This window comes from Erpetoichthys calabaricus, chromosome 2, assembly GCF_900747795.2.
Source record: "Erpetoichthys calabaricus chromosome 2, fErpCal1.3, whole genome shotgun sequence".
Taxonomy (NCBI): domain Eukaryota; kingdom Metazoa; phylum Chordata; class Cladistia; order Polypteriformes; family Polypteridae; genus Erpetoichthys; species Erpetoichthys calabaricus.
Genome location: NC_041395.2, coordinates 165,404,247 through 165,426,269, shown reverse-complemented (window position 1 = coordinate 165,426,269; position 22,023 = coordinate 165,404,247). Strand labels below are relative to the sequence as shown.

Genomic DNA, 22,023 nt, shown 5'->3' with positions numbered 1-22,023 from the left:
TGCTGTAATCTGTATTGTTTATGTTAACCCATTTTTAATTTTTTTTCCTGTAACAGAGCCTGATGTGGTTAACAATTTGGTGATCATTAATATCACCACTAGCTCCCTTTCTCTCAGCTGGACACCACCAAATGGCAACGTTGGAAGCTACATAGTTAATGTTACTGGATCAACAGTGATGAATGTGGCCACAACTTCGGCATTTTCTAATCTAACTGGACTAACACCTGGCAGTGTGTATACCCTCCAAGTTGTGGCCTTGGCTCAGGACAATTTGACTGAAGGAGATGCAGTGGTAATCACAGCTTTCACAAGTAAGCACAGCTATCATCTAAGTACCTGTAGATTTTTAGCCCTAGTGATTCCTAATCCTGAAATTTTACTTTTACAGTGTCAACAATATTTTTATAGTGTAGACATTCAATTTGACGAGCATTTCAGTCAGAGTTAATGTTCGTTTTAGCATTTTAATAGTAGGCAAAGTATGACAATAAAAGGTTTTGCAATAGTAGAAAGAAATTTTCTAATAGTTCTAGTTCAGTCATTTTTTAAGTTCAGATTTTGAACTGTTGTTCTGGCAACCTGTACCAAGATTTTTCAGTATATAATATCTCTCCTTAAGTAATAACAAAGTTTCTCAACTGTACTTGTTAAATTTGAGTAGCACACCATTTAGAAGGAGTGTTAAACTGTGGTTTGAGTTCAGCTTAAGTATGAAATGGAGTACTTGTTAAAAAGCACAAAAAAGGTCTTAAACAAAATATCGCACTTATACAGTAATTGTTATTTTCATAGAAAGAGCACAAAGAGAATGTAGGAACAGGGTAGCCAAAGATAAATTCAGTGACAGAAGAAAGCCAAGGTGTCTTAAATAGGTGATACATGTTAGAATGAACAGCTTCAGCTTAATATTTTGAGTTCAATTATGTTTTACTTTCAGCCTTTGAAATATCTTGCTATCCACATGAACCAATAGCAATCATCATGAAATAGCACCAGGTTAATAGGAAGGTTTTAAAAAACCTAAGGCCTTAGCAATTAAGTAACTGCTGTGCCTAACAGGAAGAGGTAGATATTGATGGTTTGTGGGATTGCAGACTATGCTGACGAACTGTTGATAAATATGACAAATTCTAGCCACATATAAGTAAGAAATAAATGGATAAGGCACAATAAATTACTAAGGCTACTAATAATGGGTAAAAATTAGTTTTACAGTGGAATAAATAATAAACAACAAAAAATTAAGCAGTAAATTAAACATACTGTAAATAAATTAACCAAAGATACCGACTGTATTATCGTAGTATTTCCCTCTACTTACCCTTTACCTGTTTTCTCTCAAGGGTAAGTGTACTCGCCAAGTTCGTTATCAGGTTGGTCTACTATTGCACTTTAAAATGAACACACACATACATAGCTATACGCATACACACAGACCCTAACCACAACAGTGCCCCATAAATGACACACACACGCTGATTAACCTTTAGCACTTTAAATCACACAAGTGCTTTAGGAATAACACAGCCTGTCACTCAGCACTTCAAGAGACGTATTTATTATTGGCACGAATAACATACGATGTTTTAATGATATCTCAGACCTAAGTATTACTTTTGGTCTACAAGAATACATTTAAACATACAAAGACTCAGCACTCTTGACTATAGGCCATTTATCAGCCAAGAATACCTTGTTTACATACTGTTCCCTACTATTTAGTGGAGCTCTCACTGTCAGCCTAATAAACCTTGCAGCACAGAGGTAATGGCAAATCTCCAGCTGCACTAGGTACTCAAAGAAATCTAACTTATATTTTCAATCACTCTATAAACATTAAGACAAAGCATAGAAAGTTAAGTGCAGCATGGTATTTATTACAAGAATCACTCTATAGACATTAAGACAAAGCACAGAAAGTTAAATGCAGCATGGTATTTATTACAAGAATAATAATAATACCACTGGAACAAATAATAATAGAAAATAGCTACTGATAGGAAAGTCTGAATATATATAGTCTTTAGAAAAAGCTTACGAAAAAAAGTAGAGATGACAAGGATGAATGTTGCAGGGCGGCGTTTGATTTAGCAATCCATGTTCATGATGCTTTTCTGCCGACCAGTGACATCCTCATCCATTCTTCTTCCTCCCTCCTTCCTTACTTTCTTATGTCCTTACTTCCCTACTCACTCCTCAGATGAGGCATATTTATTCTAAAGTTTCATGCCGTGGTTTCACAACAAATGAATGTTGCATGCGCCTGATTGGTTGGCTGTCAATATGATAGATGAATTTTACTCAAACTCTTTAATCCATCTTTTCCCAGATAATAAAGTTTTTTGATATTGCCTCATGTCCTCCTTTCCCAGGCTGTAAACCAAATTGTTGTTCCAGATGTCCATCCATAAAGTAATCAATAGCCTGAGGCATGGCTCAATCTTCCTTTCCCTGGCTGTAATACCAAGTTAGCACTATGCTGTGAACAACTGTTATAAAAGTGAGGTGTAAGGGAAGAGGATATGCCTTTTTATTATAATGCCTCATACATCTGAATTCATCTTGTTGGGATTGAGCAAACTATAATAATAAAAATATAGAGAATAATTTGTAGATTTTATACACCATAACACTGACATAGAAAAAAGTCTCTTGAAATCAAGTAATGTAGAAGACCACTGCTATTGACATTATCCGCAGAATAATTAAGATAAAGTAAGCCTAACATTGTGGGAAATTCAGCAGAGATAACTATATTTCTTAAAGGGAATCTGACACATTTCTAAAAGAATACCTTCTTCAGGGCAAAAAATTAAAATTGAAGTGGCTAGTCTTAATGAACCAAGAAGCTTTTTGGAAAATGAGAAATTAATACAGATCAATACCAGGAGTATTATTAACATAACAGAATAACCAATAGAGTTTTGTGGTTGATAAGCATGCTAAAGTTCGTTTGGGGTTTTTTTTGACAATTTTGGTGATTTAGTTAGTAACATAATGATACTACAGGAACCATTATGTGTTGCCCTTACACCATGAATTGTACATGGCCTTCATATGCTTGTATTCATAACATCACTGTCATGATCTGATTTTTCTTTTTACGTTTTCACAGCCATTCCTTAAACATTGTTTTTTTTGTGTGTTTTAGAGACTAAGGCATATTCTTACTTTCAATATATTTTTACTTATACTATAAATTAATTATGATCTCCAGCTGTGCCATTTTGTTTTTGTGCAGGCACTTCCATTTTGAGGCATACCGTGTGAATCGTTGCAGTTTATTTCTGTTTTTTGACTATGACTTACCTACTAGATTCATGAACTATTTTTTGAGCCACAATTTTTGTTTTACATCTTGGGCCATGTTTATGAAATTCTTGTTCACCCAGTTATGACCTAGACCTTTTATTATACTTTTAATCTTCTAATTTTTTTGTTTTCCTATGAAAAATGGCTACCACTCTGCCTAGGTAGTATAATTACAGGAGCCCATTCATGTAGCCATCTTTAAAAGAGCATGTCTGCACTTTGTTTTTTATTTAAAATAAAAAACCTTTTCAGCACACATAGATTACCTCTTGAGCTAATGAATATGTTTCAAGTTTTTCTTATCTACTTAAAGACTTTGTGATTTCTGCTAAAGGCTTTTGGTTTTGGTCATTGTTTACTGACCATGTGAGATTTCTCATGACTTCTCTTTAGATTCAACCTTTCAAAGTGTAAAAGAATCTAAAAATAATTAAATAATGGGTACTCACTATTGTTGCACAGGTACTGGTAGAAAGGCCGGAACATGTTTACACAATTGCTGTCATAAGTACTCAAGTACAAGTTTCCATTTTATATTTAAGCGTATTTGTGCTCTGAAAATGCCACTGCTAGTCTCACATTCATTGACTGGAGCAAGTGAACTTCAAGTATCTTTATTCAATATAAAACACTTGCTCCTTGTATCTCACTTTGCAAGTAATTTGACTTTGTAAAAATGTGCCAGTTAGGGTCACAGTGGCAGTCTGCTAAGCTAGATAGACCAGAATAGATGAACATTTTCATACCACTAAAACCTCATGAAGAGTGAAACACTCCTACAGAAGTACATTGAGCACTATTCCTCAATTTGTTTTTTAAATAATTGTAATATCTTAAATAGTTTGAGTCCACCTGTCAGAAGTGTTTTGATTTCATGTTTTTAATGCTGATACATGTCACATTTGAATAAGAATACAGAGCACTGAAATATGTGGCAAGAAGCTTGTAAGAATGACAATAAACATTAAACATAACAAAACAATAAACATAGTGGAACAAAACTAAAGGGAAGAGGCAAAATGTACAAGTCAGAAGATCAGCAAAGCAAAACAAAACCTGAAAAACAAATTAAATTTCTCAGGAAGCTAATGATCTTGTGCTCACAAGTCTTCTTTGAAAAAACAAAGTGCATAACCTAAAAATCCTTGTGTCTTGGGCTTTTAATGGCCACTATGAAGTCACGTTTGTATGTGCATACACAATTGTAATGAACATGTATGCGCAAACACATTTTAATAACATGAAATGTCCAAACTAGAGAGGCACAAAATGCCAGGAGAGAAGTTGGCCACATTAACTTTAACTTCTTTTATATTTCTTTACAGAACCCGGCATAGTTAGCAATTTAAATATAGGTAACATCGACACTACCTCCATTTTTCTTAGCTGGTCTCCACCCAGTGGAAGTGCAGCCAGCTACAGAGTGGAAGTCACTGGAGTGTCAGTTACTAACGTGACCACTAACTCAGCCTTTGCTACTGTGACTGGATTGACACCAGGGAGCATGTATACACTGAAAGTTTTGGCCTTGGCTGGGGACAGTGTGACGCAAGGAGATCCAGTAACAATTACAACTTATACAAGTGAGTTCATCTGTTCTATTAAGTACTACTACATCTTTGATTGGGTTATTTCACAAATAAATATCCTGCTTGCTGCTGGTAACATTGCATAGACTAGTGCATTTGTCTCATAGTCTAAAATAAATGGAAAGAAACTGAGGTAATATTACAGATACATTTAATAATGTTATTTAGTAAAGATGTTCTTAAAGTTTGGGGTGTGGTTGCGCAGAGCTAGGACTCAAGTTGATCAGCATCTTCTTTGAGTTTACGTGTTTTCTCCAAGTTTCTATGGATCAATTGTAATGAATAAGCATGACAAGCTCCATGCCACTGCACCACACACATTTAAGAGTATTTGTGCTAAACAACATGATTAAATGTAAAAATGTAATATAGGATTTAATATATTAAACAGCAATGTTTACTTTCAATTTAACTTGCCTGTCGTTTTTTGCTGTTTTTGTACTTGATCCATCTGATATAAATGCAAATATAGTATGTATAATTCTATGCATGATTGTTGTGATAAATGCTCTAGTGACAGCTTCCAAATTTTTAAACAGTTTATTCATACTTTGAAAACAAGACTTCTGATCTCAAATATATTGGCCTGAGTATGGAAAATGTATGGTTGCTTGTTTAATTTCCTCCACTGACTCATTCTGTGACTATGGGCAAGTCACTAGGACAGTATTCACCTTGAAAGTCTACCTTCACTTTATCTCTTCTCAAGCAGGTTAAGGTCATACTGACAGCCCACCCAAAGTGGACAGTCTGGTTTACTCCAAATAACATTTCACACCAACAAAATATTATCGTGAATGACTGATTTAACACTATTGAAATATAATGCCATATCAAAAAATATATTTTTCTCTTTTTTTGATAATGTTATATTTTGCCTATGAGTCCAGCTCTGCTTATAAAGGTTGTTAATTTCATGATCTTGATTCTGATACCCTGCTTGATTTTATGAGATGCTTAATGTAGGCAAGATACTTTGGACATCTGACAGATGGCCAACAAATGGTGTGTGAAGTTGGTTCTTGTGCAGCTAAAAAATGGGTCAGTCTAACCTTGTTTATTTGCAAAATTTAAAATGCTGGAACTAAGAAATTTTTGTACTGTATAGACTTTACTTTCACTGTAATTTTGGTTGCCTCAACTTTAATTTCTTTATATTTTTCAACAGAACCCGGTACTGTTAGTAATTTATATGTCTTTGACATCAAAAGTACCTCCATTTCTCTCAGCTGGTCTCCCCCAAGTGGAAGTGTGGCCAGCTACAAAGTGGTAGTAACTGGAGCAACAGCCACCAATGTAACAACAACCTCAACCTTTGCTTATATAACTGGACTAACCCAAGGGAGCATGTATACACTGAACGTTTTGGCCTTGGCCGGGGACAGTGTGACACAAGGAGATGCAGTGACAATAACAGCTTATACAAGTAAGTTCTGATAGTTATAATTACTACCCTTTTCTGAAATTCAGTCTAACAAAGTGTTTCTCATTGGTTTTGCCTTCTCAATCTACTTTGGTAGCAGTTGCTAACTAGCTCAGACTATATATATTGTTATTGTTTGAACTTTTAGTGGATTTTCTTTCCTAATGATAGAATTTGTGCCATCAATTTGCTGAATTTTGTTAGAACTGATGATTTTGCTTGCAATGTGGTGCATTATGATACGCCCTTAGATGGCACATGTGTCAAGCTGGCCTAAAGGTTTTGAATCTTGGGACCAGAATTGATTTTTCTTTGTTAAATTTGCTCATTTTAACATCAACTTTGTTGAGGAAATACATTTCTAGTCTTACAGTATATCAGGTGGTGTTTTTGCATTCCTGATGCAACTGAGTCTTTTTTAGTCTCTTTTTCTTATTGGTCCAATCCAATGGACTCAAAATTCACTGATATAATTTGAAATTATTTTATATATGGAGCTTGTATACACTAAAGCTTACAGCCTTGGCTGGGGACAATCTGACACAGGCAGATGCCTTGGCAATTACAGCTTACACAAGTGAGTCCATATGTGAATAAATTCTACTATATTTTACGCTATAAACACGTCAAAAGTAGGTAATATTTATAAATTATTTATAAATTATAAATTATTTATAATACTAAATTTAAGAAATGGGCTCATTTTTGCACCCATTTCATTTATCTGTTATATAGTAACTGAGTTACCCAATGTCAGCAGAGTGTCATTAATTTATTTTTTTGCATTCTGTTTTTGTTTTTTGTGTTACTATTTTTGTTTCTATTTCTTCATATTCTTATTGTTATTACAATGACATCATCACATTGAAGTTTTGCGTATTTGTTTGTAATGGATGTTGCAGCTTGGTGCACCTGATCACAATAATGCTATGGATTAAGACACCTAAAGTAACTATATAGAACGGCCAAGTACATTGACCAAGTATTTAAACATACATTGTTAAACAGAAACATCTTGTGAGAGACTAGCAGTTGAGCAGTCAACACAATGAGTATTTAGGCGATGCTTTTGTTCTGTTTCAAATTTGATTTTGATTTTCATCTTAATGATTTTGACATACAATGTTATGAATTTTGTAGTGGCAACCATACCTAATGGCAATATTTTTTGATTTGTCCGTAAAGAAGGAATTTTTTGTTCATTGACACTCTTTAAATAAAATCCATTCAATAAAACATAACACAAACACATCTAACAAGGTTAAGGCTATAAAAATTCACAAAAAATAAATAAGCATAAATTAACCTATATCATTATAGCATTAATCCAGTTTACTAATTTACCCAGCTGAGGCTCACAGGACCAATTCAGAATAATTATTTACCTTCACATGTATGGGCGGAAAAGCAGTTTCTGTAGGAAAAAGCTACATTGGAGATTATTTGAACTTAAATTTGAATTCAGTACTGCAACACTTACCATTATGCCATTGCGTTGTTAATGACATTTACATGTGTTTTATTAACTCTTCCAAGAAACATTCATACATGTTTAACCACTCACTTGTATCTAATTAGACATGGCTGCTAAATGTCATTCAAGCAAATAAAGAAAAGAATTAATGTACATCGACGGGTTTGCTTATTTTATTTTTTGATTTTGTTGCAATTACAATGGAACACATACATCTTAATATAAAGGTGGTTTGGAAATGTAAAACACTCATGGAACTGTATAAATTTTCTATAGCAATTGTGTTGTTTTTCTTTCATCTTGATGAAACTATTACCGTAACATTATACGCTGATAGTAATGATTATGATGTGCCTTGTAATTATAATGTAGTGTATACTGTACAGGTATATTCATGTAAGCAGCATTCATTTTTTTAAAAACTGCCCATGATGAAAAATATGCAATGACAGAAATTTGTAATAATATATTTCCATACATTTAAATTATATTGCAAATGGCATGCTTTGTTCCTTTGAGAACTGGACATCAACACTTAAGAATCTATTGAGTACATATGTATCAGTTCTTAGGGCCTTTTACCAGCACACCCATGAGCCATTTCTATTCACATCTAAGGCTAAATATTCAAAAACATAATCTAAATATATTTTAGACTCTTCTTTGTACATTAGATCTTCTGATAGCTGTACCTCTTTTACCTGAGTTTTTGAGAATTTTTTGAGCATGCATAATGGGTATGTCAATTACTTTCCATTGAAAGTAGTTTTTATATTGACACAATCATATGCAAACTCTTCAGACCTATTCAGAAGATAAAATGCATCCTATCAGCTACAATCAACCCAATTAATGACTGGCTGGTGACTTATAGTTACTAGATGAAATCCACTTATCACTTTCTCAACTGAATTTGACTATGAGTCATTACATTTATATCAAATAATGGAGTAAGAGAGTTACTTTGGGTCAGGAAAACAGGAACTTTTACTGCTGAAGAAGTGCACTGATATAAATGAGTTTCCCAATTATTGCACCTGTGCCTCATTAGACTAATAAAATGATGAGATATCTGAATTAATAAGAAGGTCATTGATAGTGGGTTTTAACACAATAGGCATCTGTTATAACCGGCAACCCCCCAAAGGCCTGGTCCGTCTTTCACCTAGAACTGCTAGAAAAGGCACTTGTTACCTGATGCCTTGAACAGGATAAGTGGGATCTGCTGAACATGTTATCTTTCTATATCTCTCTGTCTTTTGATATATACATGTATATATAATACATATATGATAGATGTTTCTTGGAAGAAGACATACAGTAATAGGTGGCAACTAGGGTGAAAACTGACTGAAAGAAAACCGTTATTTTGATAATCGATTAATCTAGTGATCATTTTGTTCATTGATTTAGTTGGATTGTTGAAAAAATTTTCATTTGAAATTAACTACATAAAGTGCATGAAATGGAACTTTTCACCAGATCAACAGGTTTGTATAAAATTTTCAGAACTTGTAAAAATATTAAACAAGATATAGTTTTTTATATAACACTTACATTCAATTCAATTCAATTTCAATTCAATTCAATTTTATTTGTCATTCAGCAGAACATCCAAAATGTGCTGCAGAACGAAAATACGATGCACAAGACATTAATAAAAACACATACAGTGTAGGGCCATTAAGCCGCGGTCATTGGGGTCCAAACTGCTTAACCGCGGCTTAGGTGGTCCGTGGCTTAAATATTTTTTGATAATGCATAAATTACTGCTATTACTGTTATTGCTGAACATCATATGAAGCGTGTTTACGTTTATTACTCATGGCGTAAACATTTTTAAAGCAAATATGATGTGCTCGCTATAGATTCAGAAACTGAAGTGATTTACGTTGGGTTTGTGACTCATATTTATACAATTTCAAGTTTTATCAGATTATCGAATTAAAAATAATACTTTAAATACGAGTCGATTTTTTGCGGATTTACCACGGATTAACTTTGTAGCATTGTAAGGTGTGAATCGGTTACAATGGCGGCCTCCTTAACGCTGACACTCAGCGTGGATAAAACAGATTAATATTTGAATTTTAATTGTATTGTTTATTGATAAATAAAAGGCTATTCTTCTATAAATACCTCTTTGAAGTTATAAGCCAGCATTTAAATATTTAATCCGCGATAGCATGTCAATCACGGACAATCGAAATGCCAAAATGACAGCTGTCAACACCTGTCTCGAGTGTTTGAGAGGCCATGTTTAGGTCCGTACGATCCATAGTGTCAAAAAATTGGGATCCAAGCTTTTTGCGCGGCTTAAGCGAATTCGCGGATTACTGGCCCTACACTGTAGTTAAAATCAATTACATTCTAATTAAAGTGCAGAAAGATTCTGATTAAAGATGCACAAAAATTCTGATTAGAGGTGCATAAAAATTTCTAATTAAAAGTGCATAAAAGTCTAAATTGAAAATACATAAAATTCTGAATTACAAATGCCTACAATAAAATACTGAAATGCTTCATTTAAAAGACGAACAGCAGTAGGAAAAAAAACTATTTTTAAACCTGGTAGTTGTACATTTCAGGCTGCGGTACCTTCTGCTTGAGGGCATGAGGGAAAAGAGTTCAGAGGCAGGATAAGTAGGGTCTCTAGAAATCCGCACAGCTCTGACCAGACAGCGTTGTTTTGCCAAGTCTTGTACATTAGGCAATGGGGCTCCAATGATCCTCTCCGCAGCCCTCATCACTTTCCTCAGTGCTTTCCAGTCCGAAGCGCTGCAGCTCTCCTGCCACAGAGAGCTGCTGCAGGTTAGCACGCTCTCTGTGGTCCCTCTGTAAAAAGTGGTGAAGACTGACTTACTGAGATGGGCCCTCTTTAGCCTCCGCAGAAAGATCAAGCGCTGGTGAGCTTTCTTGATGATGGAGGAGGTGAGCAGGGACCAGGTGAGGTTGTTCGTCACATTGACTCCCAGGAACTTGGTAGACTGCACAATTTCCACAGCAGTGTTCTTAATGTAGACCGGGATGTGTATCAGCTGTTTCTTCCTGAAGTCAATCACCAGTTCTTTCGTTTTTTTGACATTCTGTATCAGATTGTTTTTATCACACCATTCCACAAATGACCTCACCTCCTCTCTGTAATTCCCCTCCCCATCACCTCGAATGAGACCCACAAACTGTTGTGTCGTCCGCATACTTAATAATTTGGTTTGTGCTGAAATTGGCACAACAATCGTGGGTCATGAGCGTGAAGAGGAGGGGACTTAGAACACACCCCTGTGGAGAACCTGTGCTCAAGGAGATGGTATCTGATTTATTCTTCCTTACCCGTACATACTGAGGCCTATCCGTTAGAAAGTCCAATATCCAGTTTTGCAAAGGTATGCTCAGTCCCAATGGGCCCAGTTTGCTGATCAGATTCTGAAGGATGATGGTATTAAAAGCCGAACTAAAATCAACAAACAGCATGCGGACCATAGCGTGTCTGTTCTCCAGATGTTCCAACGAAAAATGGAGTGCAATAGATATGGCCTCCTCTGTGGCACGGTTGGAGCATTATGCGAATTGGAGTGGGTCAAATGAGGAGGGTAGGACAGAAGTAATGTGGTCCTTGATCAGCCTCTCAAAACATTTCATCACTATTGGTGTTAAGGCTACAGGGCAATAGTCATTCATGGTTGTGACTATGGGTTTTTTCGGAACCGGGATGATTTCTGAGGTTTTAAAGCAAGTTGGCACAACAGCCTGACACAGAGAGATGTTAAATATATCCGTAAGGACATGTGTCAGCTGCTCCGCACATCCTTTGAGTACGCAACCTGGTATCTGGTCTGGTCCTGCAGCCTTCCTTGGATTAATTCTCCTCAAAGTCCGTAGAACATCATCCGGTTCCAGACACAGTGCCTTCTTGTCAGGATGAGGGGTGGCCTTCACTGGTGATGTATCATTCAATGCTTCAAACCGTCCAAAGTACTTATTTAGGTCATTCAGGAAGTTGAAGCTATCATCACAGGGGTAAGAAACTGTTTTGTAATCTGTAACAGATTTAATCCCCTGCCACAATCTTCTGCTGTTCCTGTGATCTTGAAAATGACTCTCTATTTTCTTTCCATGAGCCCGTTTAGCTCTTCTGATAGCTTTATTTAGGTTGGCTCTTGCTGTTATAAGGGCAGCTATATCTCCAGATTTAAAAGCAGAGTTTCTCACTTTCAGCAAAACTCGCACCTCAGCAGTCAACCACGGTTTATCGTTTGCCCTGATAATGATGTTTTTGGTGACACAGACATCATCCATGCATTTATTTATTTTGCCAGACACAGCCTCTGCATATTCATTTATGTCTATCCTTTGATCTGTGGTAGCTGCCTCACTGAACACAGACCAGTCAGTGCACTCAAAACAATCCTGTAATGCATTCATGGCTTCTTCTGGCCAAACTCTTACCTGTTTGAGTGATGGTTTTGATCTGATGAGCACAGGTGTATATGCTGGGATTAGCATAATAGAGATGTGGTCTGATGAGCCAAGATGGGGACGTGGGTATGCTTTGAATGCTCCTTTAATGCTGGTGTAAACATGATCCAATATATTGGTTCCTCGAGTTGCAAAGTCCACATGTTGGTAAAAATGGGGCAAACCTCTCTTCATGTTTGCCTGGTTAAAATCCCCAGCAACAATGACTACTCCCTCTGGATGTGTGGTTTGCAAATCGTTGATAAAGTGGCAGAGTGTGTCAATGGCTGCCTTGGTGTCAGCGTCAGGGGGAATATAAACAGCTACTATAAGTACAACGGAAAATTCACATGGCAAATAAAAAGGCTGGCATTTAACTACCAAAAACTCAGTGTCTGGAGAGCAACATGTGTGGATTGTTTTTGAGTCAACACACCATCTGTTGTTTATGTAGACGATGATAAATCCACCCCGTGTTTTGCCACTGAGACTGCTGCTCCTCTCTGCCCGATGGATCGTTAGCCCCTCTAGACTAATAGCAGTGTCGGTTGTGGAGTCGGTGAGCCAGGACTCCGTAAAGACAAAAGCACAGCAATCCTTAATCTCCCGCTTCGATGTTAAATCCAACCGAATATAGTCTAATTTACTGTATTCTCCAGTGAGCGGACATTTGCCACCAAGATCGATGGTAGTTCTGCATGGATTAGCTTTTAGCCTTAACGCTCACCCCACCGCGGACACCTTGCTTTTGTTTACGCATACACCGCCGATGTCTTGTTCTCAAGGCGCGGATAGCACTGGTAGATAATATCAGTGCTAGACTGGCCTCACCGCTCGTCCATAGCAGTCCAAATTCTTTCAGTAGAACCATGGTATTTGGATTTACTAGTCCTTTATCCTGTTCTGTACCCAATGACAGAAGGTTTAGACGAGTATATGTCTGAATTTCCATGTTGAGTGACATTAAATCACTATAAAGCACGTGTTTTTATCACGAGCCCGTGCAGCCGCAGTCTGCGTGGCGCCGCCAAGTTCAATATATACTTTGAAAATAAATATTAGTAAATTGAAATAAATCACTTCTGGCTCTGGTTGTGCAATGACCATGCATACACACACAAATTTTCCTTAAATACACAATTTTCAGTAAAGTAACTAAACTCACAACGTGGCTTATGTATTCAGAATCACATTAAACCAACACTTCAAAATTAAAAATGTAATTTAAGTTCTAGTTTTTTTTTCAGTTTCTGTGAAAGAAACGGTTTACTGGCAAAGCATCCTGTAAATACTGTATCTGACCGTCACAGAAGAATCTGTTGCAGCATTATGACTTTATTTTTTTTTTTTTGGTAAGTCTGAAGTAATGTTTGAAATCAGTTCAGTGCAATGAACATTGCCATATGTTGGGTAAAATGTCCAGACTATTTTTCTTTTGCAACAATCCTTTCCTTTGCTATGTAATATGCCAAATTTATTTTAACTGAGTCTTCAGACCTTTTTGAATCATTATTTGTGTCTTGAAACGTTTTACCACCACAGATTCTTTGGCACATTTGCTTGCAGCCAATACACTGTCACAGCTTGTTGTATTCATTTGCTGTCGGTAGTGTGCTGTTAGATTTTCACATTTGAAACTTTGTGATCCTGCCATAAAATCTGTTTCACAGGCTAAACTAGGCTTGCTGCAGCAGTACTTGTACATTATCAAGTCTTAATCCTTCTTCTTATTTTGGTTGCTCCCATTAGAGGTTGCCACAGCAGATCATCTTTTTCTATATCTTCCTGTCTTCTGAATCTTGCTCTGTCACACCCATCACCAGCATGTCCTCTCTCACCACATCCATAAACTTAGGCCTTCTTAACATTCTTCTCCCAAAATACCCAGCATCTCTCCTCTGCACATGTCCAAACCAACGCAATCTCGCCTCTCTGACTTTGGCTTTAAATCGTCCAACCTGAGTTGACCCTCTAATGTACTCATTTCTAATCCTATCAATCCTCCTCATATCCAATGCAAATTTTAGCATCTTTAACTTTGCCACCGCCAGCTCTGTCTCCTGTTTTTTGGTCAGTGCCACCGTCTGCGACCCATATAACATAACTGGTTTCACTACTGTCCTGCAGACCTTCTCTTTCATTCTTGCTGATACCTGTCTGTCACAAATTACCCCTGATACTCTTCTCCATCCATTCCACCCTTCCTGAACTCTCTTTTTCACCTCTCTTTCACAATCCCCTTTAGTCTGTACTGTTGGTCCCAAGTATTTAAACTCATCCACCTTTGCCAGCTCTACTACCTGCATCTTCATGATTCCACTGACCTCCCTCTCATTTATACACATATATTCTGTCTTGTTCCTACTGACCTTCATTCCTGTCCTCTCTAGAACAGATCTCCACCACTCCAGGGTCTCCTCAACCTGCTTCCTACTCTTGCTACAGATCACAATGTCATAAACACACATCATAGTCCACGAGCACTCCTGTCTAATCTCGTCTGTCAACCTGTCCATCACCACTTCAAATAAGAAAGAGAGCCGATCCCTGATGTAAAACCACCCCCTCATTGAATGCATCCGTCACTTCTACCACAGACCTCACCACTGTCACACTTCCCTCATACATATTCTGTACAACTCTTATACTTCTTTGCCACTCAACTTCCTTATACAATACTACAACTCATTTCAAGGCACCCCGTCAAATGCTTTCTCCAGGTCCACAAGGACGCAATGCAACTCCTTCTGGCCTTCTCTATACTTCTCCATCAACACCCTCAGAGCAAACATCGTATCTGTGGTGCTCTTTCATGGCATGAAACCATACTGCTGCTCATTAATCATCACCTCCCTTCTTATCCTAGCTTCCACTACTCTTTTCCATAACTTCATGCTGTGGCTCATCAATTATATCCCCCTGTAGTTACTACAGCTCTGCCCATCCCCCTTATTCTTAAAAATCTGTACCAGTACACTTCTTCTCCACTTCTCAGACATCCTCTCACTTTCCAAGATTCCATTAAACAATCTGCTTTAAAACTCCACTGCCATCTCTCCTAATCACCTCCATGTTTCAAAGGTATGTCATCTGGACCAACGCCCTTTCCATTCTTCATCCTCTTCATAGCTATCCTTACTTCCTCCTTGCTAATCCATTGCACTTCCTGATTCACTATCGCCACATCATCGAGCCTTCTCTCTGTCTCATTCTCTTCATTCATCAGCGTCTCAAGGTACTCTTTCCACCTGCTCAACACACCCTCCTCGCTTGTGTGTACTTTTCCATCTTTATCCTTTATCACTATAACCTGCTGCACATCTTTTCCAGCTCACTCCCTCTGTCTAGCTATTCTGTACAGATCCTTTTCTCCCTCCTTAGTGTCCAACCTGTCATACAACTCATTATGTACCTTTTCTTTAGCCTTTGCCACCTCTCTCTTCACCTTACGCCTTATCTCCTTGTACTCTTGTCTACTTTCTTCACCTTCTTACTATCCAATTCTTCTTCGCCAACCTCTTCCTCTGTATACCCTCCTGTACTTGCCCATTCCACCACCAGGTTTCCTTTTCCTCCTTCCTCTGTACAGATGTCAAACCAAGCACCCTTATTGCAGTCACCCTTACTACTTCTGCTGTAGTTGCCCAGCTGTCTGGTAACTATTTACTGCCACCCAGTGCTTGTCTTCCCTCCTCCCTGAACTCAACCTTGCTTGCAGTCTTCCTTTTTCAACTTACACCATTTGTTCCTTGGCTCTGCCCTCACTTTCCTCCTCTTCTTGATCTCCAACTTCATCCTACAGACTATCATCCTATGATGCCTAACTAAACTTTCCCCTGCCACCACTTTGCAGTCTTCAATCTTTTTCATATTGACCCTCCTGCATGGGATATAATCTACCTGTACATCACCCTATGTTCCTCCCTCTTCTTAAAATACGTGTTCACCACAGCCATGTCCATCCTTTTCGCAAAATCCATTATCTTCTGACCTTCTTCATTCCTCTCCTTGACACCATACCTACCCATCACCTCCTCATCTCATCTGTTCCCTTCACCAACATGTCCATCGAAATCCGCTCCAATCACCACTCCCTGTCTCTTAGGTACACTGTCCATCACTTCATCCAACTCACTCCAGAGATCTTACTCCAGACTGTAGAAAAGCCAGTTAAAGTCTGATAGCCAGCTAGTCTGGAACTTTCGCTGTTCCATGAATGAGTGAAACGCCTGCCAGTCGCAGTTGATGTGCTGTGAGATTTATCGCAGCACTCTATGATTTCCTTTGCACATGAGACTGAAAAACAAAAACTTTCTGCTCTGAAAGGGACTTAATGTTTCTTTGCAACCATTTTTTGTAAACACATACATGCTAACGTTTCATGTGTTTGCATGTATAATGCATCACCATAATTTAGCATAGTGACATCAAAAAAAACAAATACGACAACTTTTACTAGCGACAACACGAACATTTACTAGCTAGTGGATAATGACACATATTTTTTAGTCGCATATCATGAAATTCTGTCCCATATGTTATTGTTTTATTTGCATTGTAGAGGGCTCAACTATGACTCAAATTATTCCTCATTGTGTTCATATATCTGTATCACATAATGCTGTAGTAACATACAACTTACTGGAAAGACAGTGAGTCTTCCCCTTCCATAGAGCCTGTAATGGTATGTTTTGTGCTCTCATGCTATACAAGGTCAGACCTACATATTTTGCAACTCACAATCTTTTTTTCACAGTAAAGTGCTCCCGAACACTAGAAGTCATAGGTCGCATTGTCTTATCTGGCACTTGCTTACCATCTTCCTTTTTTCAAATACATACATGCACGTATGTTCACAACTGAAATGATGTAATGACACAATTACACAGCAGAAGTTATTCAGCCTAATGACGTAATGAATTAATAGATGAAACTGATTGTTGCCAACGTTTTTAATAATTGATTACAATGATTAGTTGTTGCAGCCCTAGATTAAAAAAAAGGCAAAAGTACATTCTAAGTATATTGTGCACAGCTTCTCACAAACAAAAAAAATACCCTGCTGCAGTTAGCAAAATGATAGCAAGCCATGCACCTGATTTCTATGCAGCATGTCATTTCATATTAGCAATCTAAGAAACAGTGTAACCCATCTTAAACTGCATAGTGCTGGATGACAGTTGACCCATTTAGGCAACTAAATTTATGCTGTGAGTTAACCTTGGTAAGTGACTTGATATGATTTCAGTTAACTATTCCTGTTAAATACTTATCAGTATTATTTTCATTATTCTACACTTTAATTTTTCTGTTTATACAAACTGGACAATGCATGAAAGTATAAGCATTCCAAATTGAGTAGCAAAGCATCGTATTCTTTTATTATCTCTCATTCTCTGTCTTCTGGAGTCTATTTGGTGAACTTACTCATAAGAATATCACCCCCATTGTGTTTTCTTTTATTTTTACAGCACAAGAGTCTCTTCTTTTCAAAGCTCAATGCCGCCACATGTTTAAGCAATGATGGGCAGAATACTCTAGAAAGTTATTTAAATACAGAATACTGAATAAGAAGTGTATTAGGGCCATGGAGAAGAAGAAACTTATGGACTCAGTGAAGAAAATAAAAAGTGTATGTAGAGAAAAAAGTCAACATGTCGACTTTATTTTCAACATTTCCACTTTATTCTCGCCATTTATGTCAAGATTAATATTGATATTTCCACTTTAATCTCAACATTTCCACTTTAAACCCTTGTTTTTTCTCTCTCTGGTTTTAACTATGCCATGTCATAAGCTTCATCTTATAATCAATGTTTAATTTACTAGATTTTCTCAAACCCTGTCATAACTAATGTAGCACATTAAATGCTTTGTATTAAGTGTTCCCGTCCCACTTGTTAATCGCTTTATGCTTCTTAAACTAACTTCCTATTGCACTGAGAGGAGCCGCAGCTAGCGATTGCCACACAGAATACATTCACTTCATGATATTACTGCTGTCTGAACTTTTAGAATGCTAAGATAAATACTTGATATCATTTTCATGATGAAACAAATTAAAGCATGTATTAAACATGTGGAGGCACAGTGGCGTGCCTCGACTCCTCTCCATGCAAGAGGAAGTTAGTTCAAGAAGCACATAGCAATTAACATGACTCGGGGAACACTTAATATGAAGCATTTAATGTGCTACATTAGTTATGATGGGGTTTAAGAAGTAAATTCAACATTGATTTTAAGATGAAATTTATGACATTCTACTTTAATGACAAAATAAACTATGAGAATAAAGTCAATATGTCAACTTTAATAATGACATAAGCATCGAGATTAAAGTGGAAATGTTGAGAATAAAGTTGGCATGTAGATTTTATTCTCGACATAAACTTTTTTTTCTTCACGGTGTCTGTATTTTTTTTTTCCATCTCTGTGGAAGGGGATGCTCAGTGTTACGTAGGCAGGCGGCCATTATTAAGACTCCAATCATGCACAAGAAGCTGTAAGAGTGTAACGGCCGACCCCTTACCCAGCCGGCAGCTACACCTCCAAGACCTGTGGCCTGGATAATTTACTGAGTATGAATCTAACTATCAAGCCGTACCTCTAAGAAAGTACACTTTTCCCCACAATCGACGGTGTAAATATAAACTCACAACAGCAGATATGTAAAATTATACTGATTAAATGTATTAAATGAAACAACAAGACAAATGCAAAAATAGAAAGAAACATATATAAATATAAATATCCCTCCACCACATCAAAAACGAGACACCACCATATATAAATACAACAAAACACTCCCTTGCCCCTGTAACATATAACAAACAACACGAATAACAAAAAATGAATGAGATACGGAAATGATCGTGAACTTGAGTCCGGTTAAAAAAAAACTGTCCTGAATACGGTTGACTGAACTAATGATAAATGAGTCATTTGATTTTCCCGGAATAAAATGGAACAGCCTCACCGTGAATCCTCGGTGCATGGTGGATGATGAAGTCCGACCCCGGGGTCTCTTGAGATGAGGGTATTGAAGTAAGTCCGGCGGATTGAAAAACAAACTGGATGAAAATGCGCGATGTAGAATACAATAGGTAAAGATGGCTCGTGGTCGTGAAAATGAAAATGAAAAAGTCTCCTTCTCTTCTCTTTTTTCTTCCTCCTGGCCATTCCCTCCTGATGGCTTAAATAGTCCTGTGACGGCTGTAATTGATTAATAGTGAACAGGTGTTTTCCAGGTTTGAGGCTGTGGTCTTCTTCCATCATAAAGGGGGACGGCATTTACTGATACACACACAAACAGCAAACAGGACAATGGAAACGAGACGCACTCAGTATTGACATTTGACAACACTAACTATGTAGCCCCACTACAAGAGTAGACAAGATGGTTAGAAATTAACTAGCAGCAGACATTCTCTAGATTGAACACTTTTTAGAGGCCAAGAAAGCAGAGCTGTTAAGAGGGTGACAGCGTAAGGGTTCATTAATATGAAGGAGTACAAATGGTGAGTGGAGAGCTTTTAAGTAAGAAAAAACAGGAATGCAAAGATAGGAGAGCAGACAGTAAAAAGTAAAGTTAGCTTCATAGAAGGCCAAATAGCATGCAGTCGAGTGGGAGCTTAAGGGGCCAGAAGGTGTAAAATAACTGTAGCAGTTTTTTAATCTATTTTCTTTTGGTTAATTATTTTTTTACTTTTATCATTTAAGTTAAAGTATTTAATTTTAAATTTAATTAAAAAAAACTGTTAAGGCAGTTCTAGTAATCCTAAATCAAATTTTAATAATGAGGCCAGTGCAATGCAAGTCCTGTTGGATGTTGGACTTTTTAGATGAAAGCTTGGAGGAGCCAGTCTTCTATGAATGCTACATTTGCAGGAGGTGCCAGCTGATCCAGCACCTTGAGCTCAGGGTCGCTGAACTGGAGGTGGAGTTGGCTGGCCTGCTTTGTCGTAGAGATTGGCGGTCCGGACCTAGGTGTCCTTTAGAGAAATAATGTGCAACCCAAAGGTGGCGCAGGAAGAGATTCTAGGCCAGACAAATAGAGATAGGTGGGTCATTGTCACAAAGCATAAGGTAAAGGGTGCATACTGTCCAGGGGCATCAACCTCAGAAATGTAAGTGTGAAACCATTTTCAGGTCTTTGGTGTCTCTGAAGATTCTTAGGTGATAGACAGGGATGAGGAGCCCAAACAGGCCACATCAAAACCAGTTCCCAGAAAAAGAGAGGTAGTGATAGTTGGGAATTCAGTCATTTGGGGGATTGAAGCAGAAGCTTGCTCCAGAAACAGAGAATCTCTCACACGGTGTGTTGCCTTCCAGTTGCACAGGTGGGAGACCTCTCTGGAAGGGTGGATAGACTCTTGGCCAGAGCAGGGAGAAGTCCAGTTGTCACTGTCCACATTGGAACAAATGGCATATAAATGGGTTAGTAGCTGTATGTATTGATATGTATCTGCAATCCAAATTTAAAGAGCTGCCAGGCTGATAAGCAAAACTGATAAGGTAGTCTTCTCTGAAGTTCTGCCTGTGCCACGCATCAGTCCAGGTAAGACTAAGAAGATTAGAAGGCTTAAAATGTGGCTCAAATCTTGGTGCCGGGTAGAAGGATATAGGTTTATGGGGCACTGGGACTCCTTTTGGAACAGATGGGACAGGTTCCATCACAATGGGTTACATCTAAACCGGAGGGGCACCAGTGTGTCGGGGAGCCATATGAGTAGGTCAGTCAAGGAGTGTTTAAACTAGAGAATGGGATGGAGGGTAGTTCAGGATAGGCCAGGTTAGGAACTGTACATGGAGAAACAAACAATAGTGTAAAAATAAAAATGCATAATAATGTAAATTCTATTCCAATATTTAAATGTAAAAGTAAAATGAGTAGCATATTCAAAATAGCTTGTCTTAATGCTATGAGTATCAAAAATAAAATAAGTGAGTTGGAGTTTATGTAGATGAGCATAATTATGATACTATAGCAATAACAGAATCCTAGCTAAATAAAAAAATGGGGATGAGTATACCATAGATGGATACAAATTTTTTTAGGAAGGCTAGACTGAACAGAAAAGGAGGTAGAGTTGCTGTTTATGTCACACAGAATTTAAACACAAGTACTCTTCTTAGTAAGGACATGTGGCTTTGCCTGGAAAGCATTAGGAAAAGAGATGTTATTTTAGGAGTGTGCTATAGACTGCCCAATGCAGATAGCAATTTCAATGCACAACCTTTTATTAATATTAAAAAGACAAGTTTACAGGGGGATATTACAGTCATGAGGGACTTTAACTACCCAAATATTAACTGAGATAACCTTGCAAACAGCAGAGCACAAGAGCAGGTGTTTTTAGAAGTAATCACTGACTCTTCACCAACATAGGGTGAAGCCTGTATAGATTTAGTATTTTCTAATAATCAAGATAGAATTTAGGACGTACATGTGTATTGGACTACTAGGGTCAAGTGACCATAATATAATGCAGTTGTCAGTGTTCTGGAAGAGTGAGGATGCAAAGACTAAAACTCAAATTCTGAGCAGATGCAGAAAAGTCTAAGGATAGACTAGTAAGCTTTTAAGTGTGGAGACAACTGAGGAGCAGTGGAACAGGTTTAAAATGTTTTACATGTAATGCAGGACAGGTACATACCTAAATTTGGAATTAGTAGGAAATTTTTAAAAACTCCACAGTGCGTGAATAAAGAATTAAAAAAGAAGCTGCAAAGGAAAAAACAGCTGTATAAGGTGTGTAAGACTAAAA

General features: G+C 37.4%; 1 protein-coding gene across 1 annotated transcript in view; it reads left to right on the top strand.

Annotated features, from left to right (window-relative positions):
- Positions 1-22,023, top strand: part of LOC114645459 (receptor-type tyrosine-protein phosphatase eta-like) — a 104,345-nt gene that overhangs the window by 62,214 nt on the left and 20,108 nt on the right. Inside the window, exons 12-13 of the mRNA XM_051922877.1 lie at positions 4,641-4,898; positions 6,073-6,330. Coding sequence (XP_051778837.1) covers positions 4,641-4,898; positions 6,073-6,330 — 516 coding nt within the window. The remainder of the gene's footprint in view (positions 1-4,640; positions 4,899-6,072; positions 6,331-22,023) is intronic.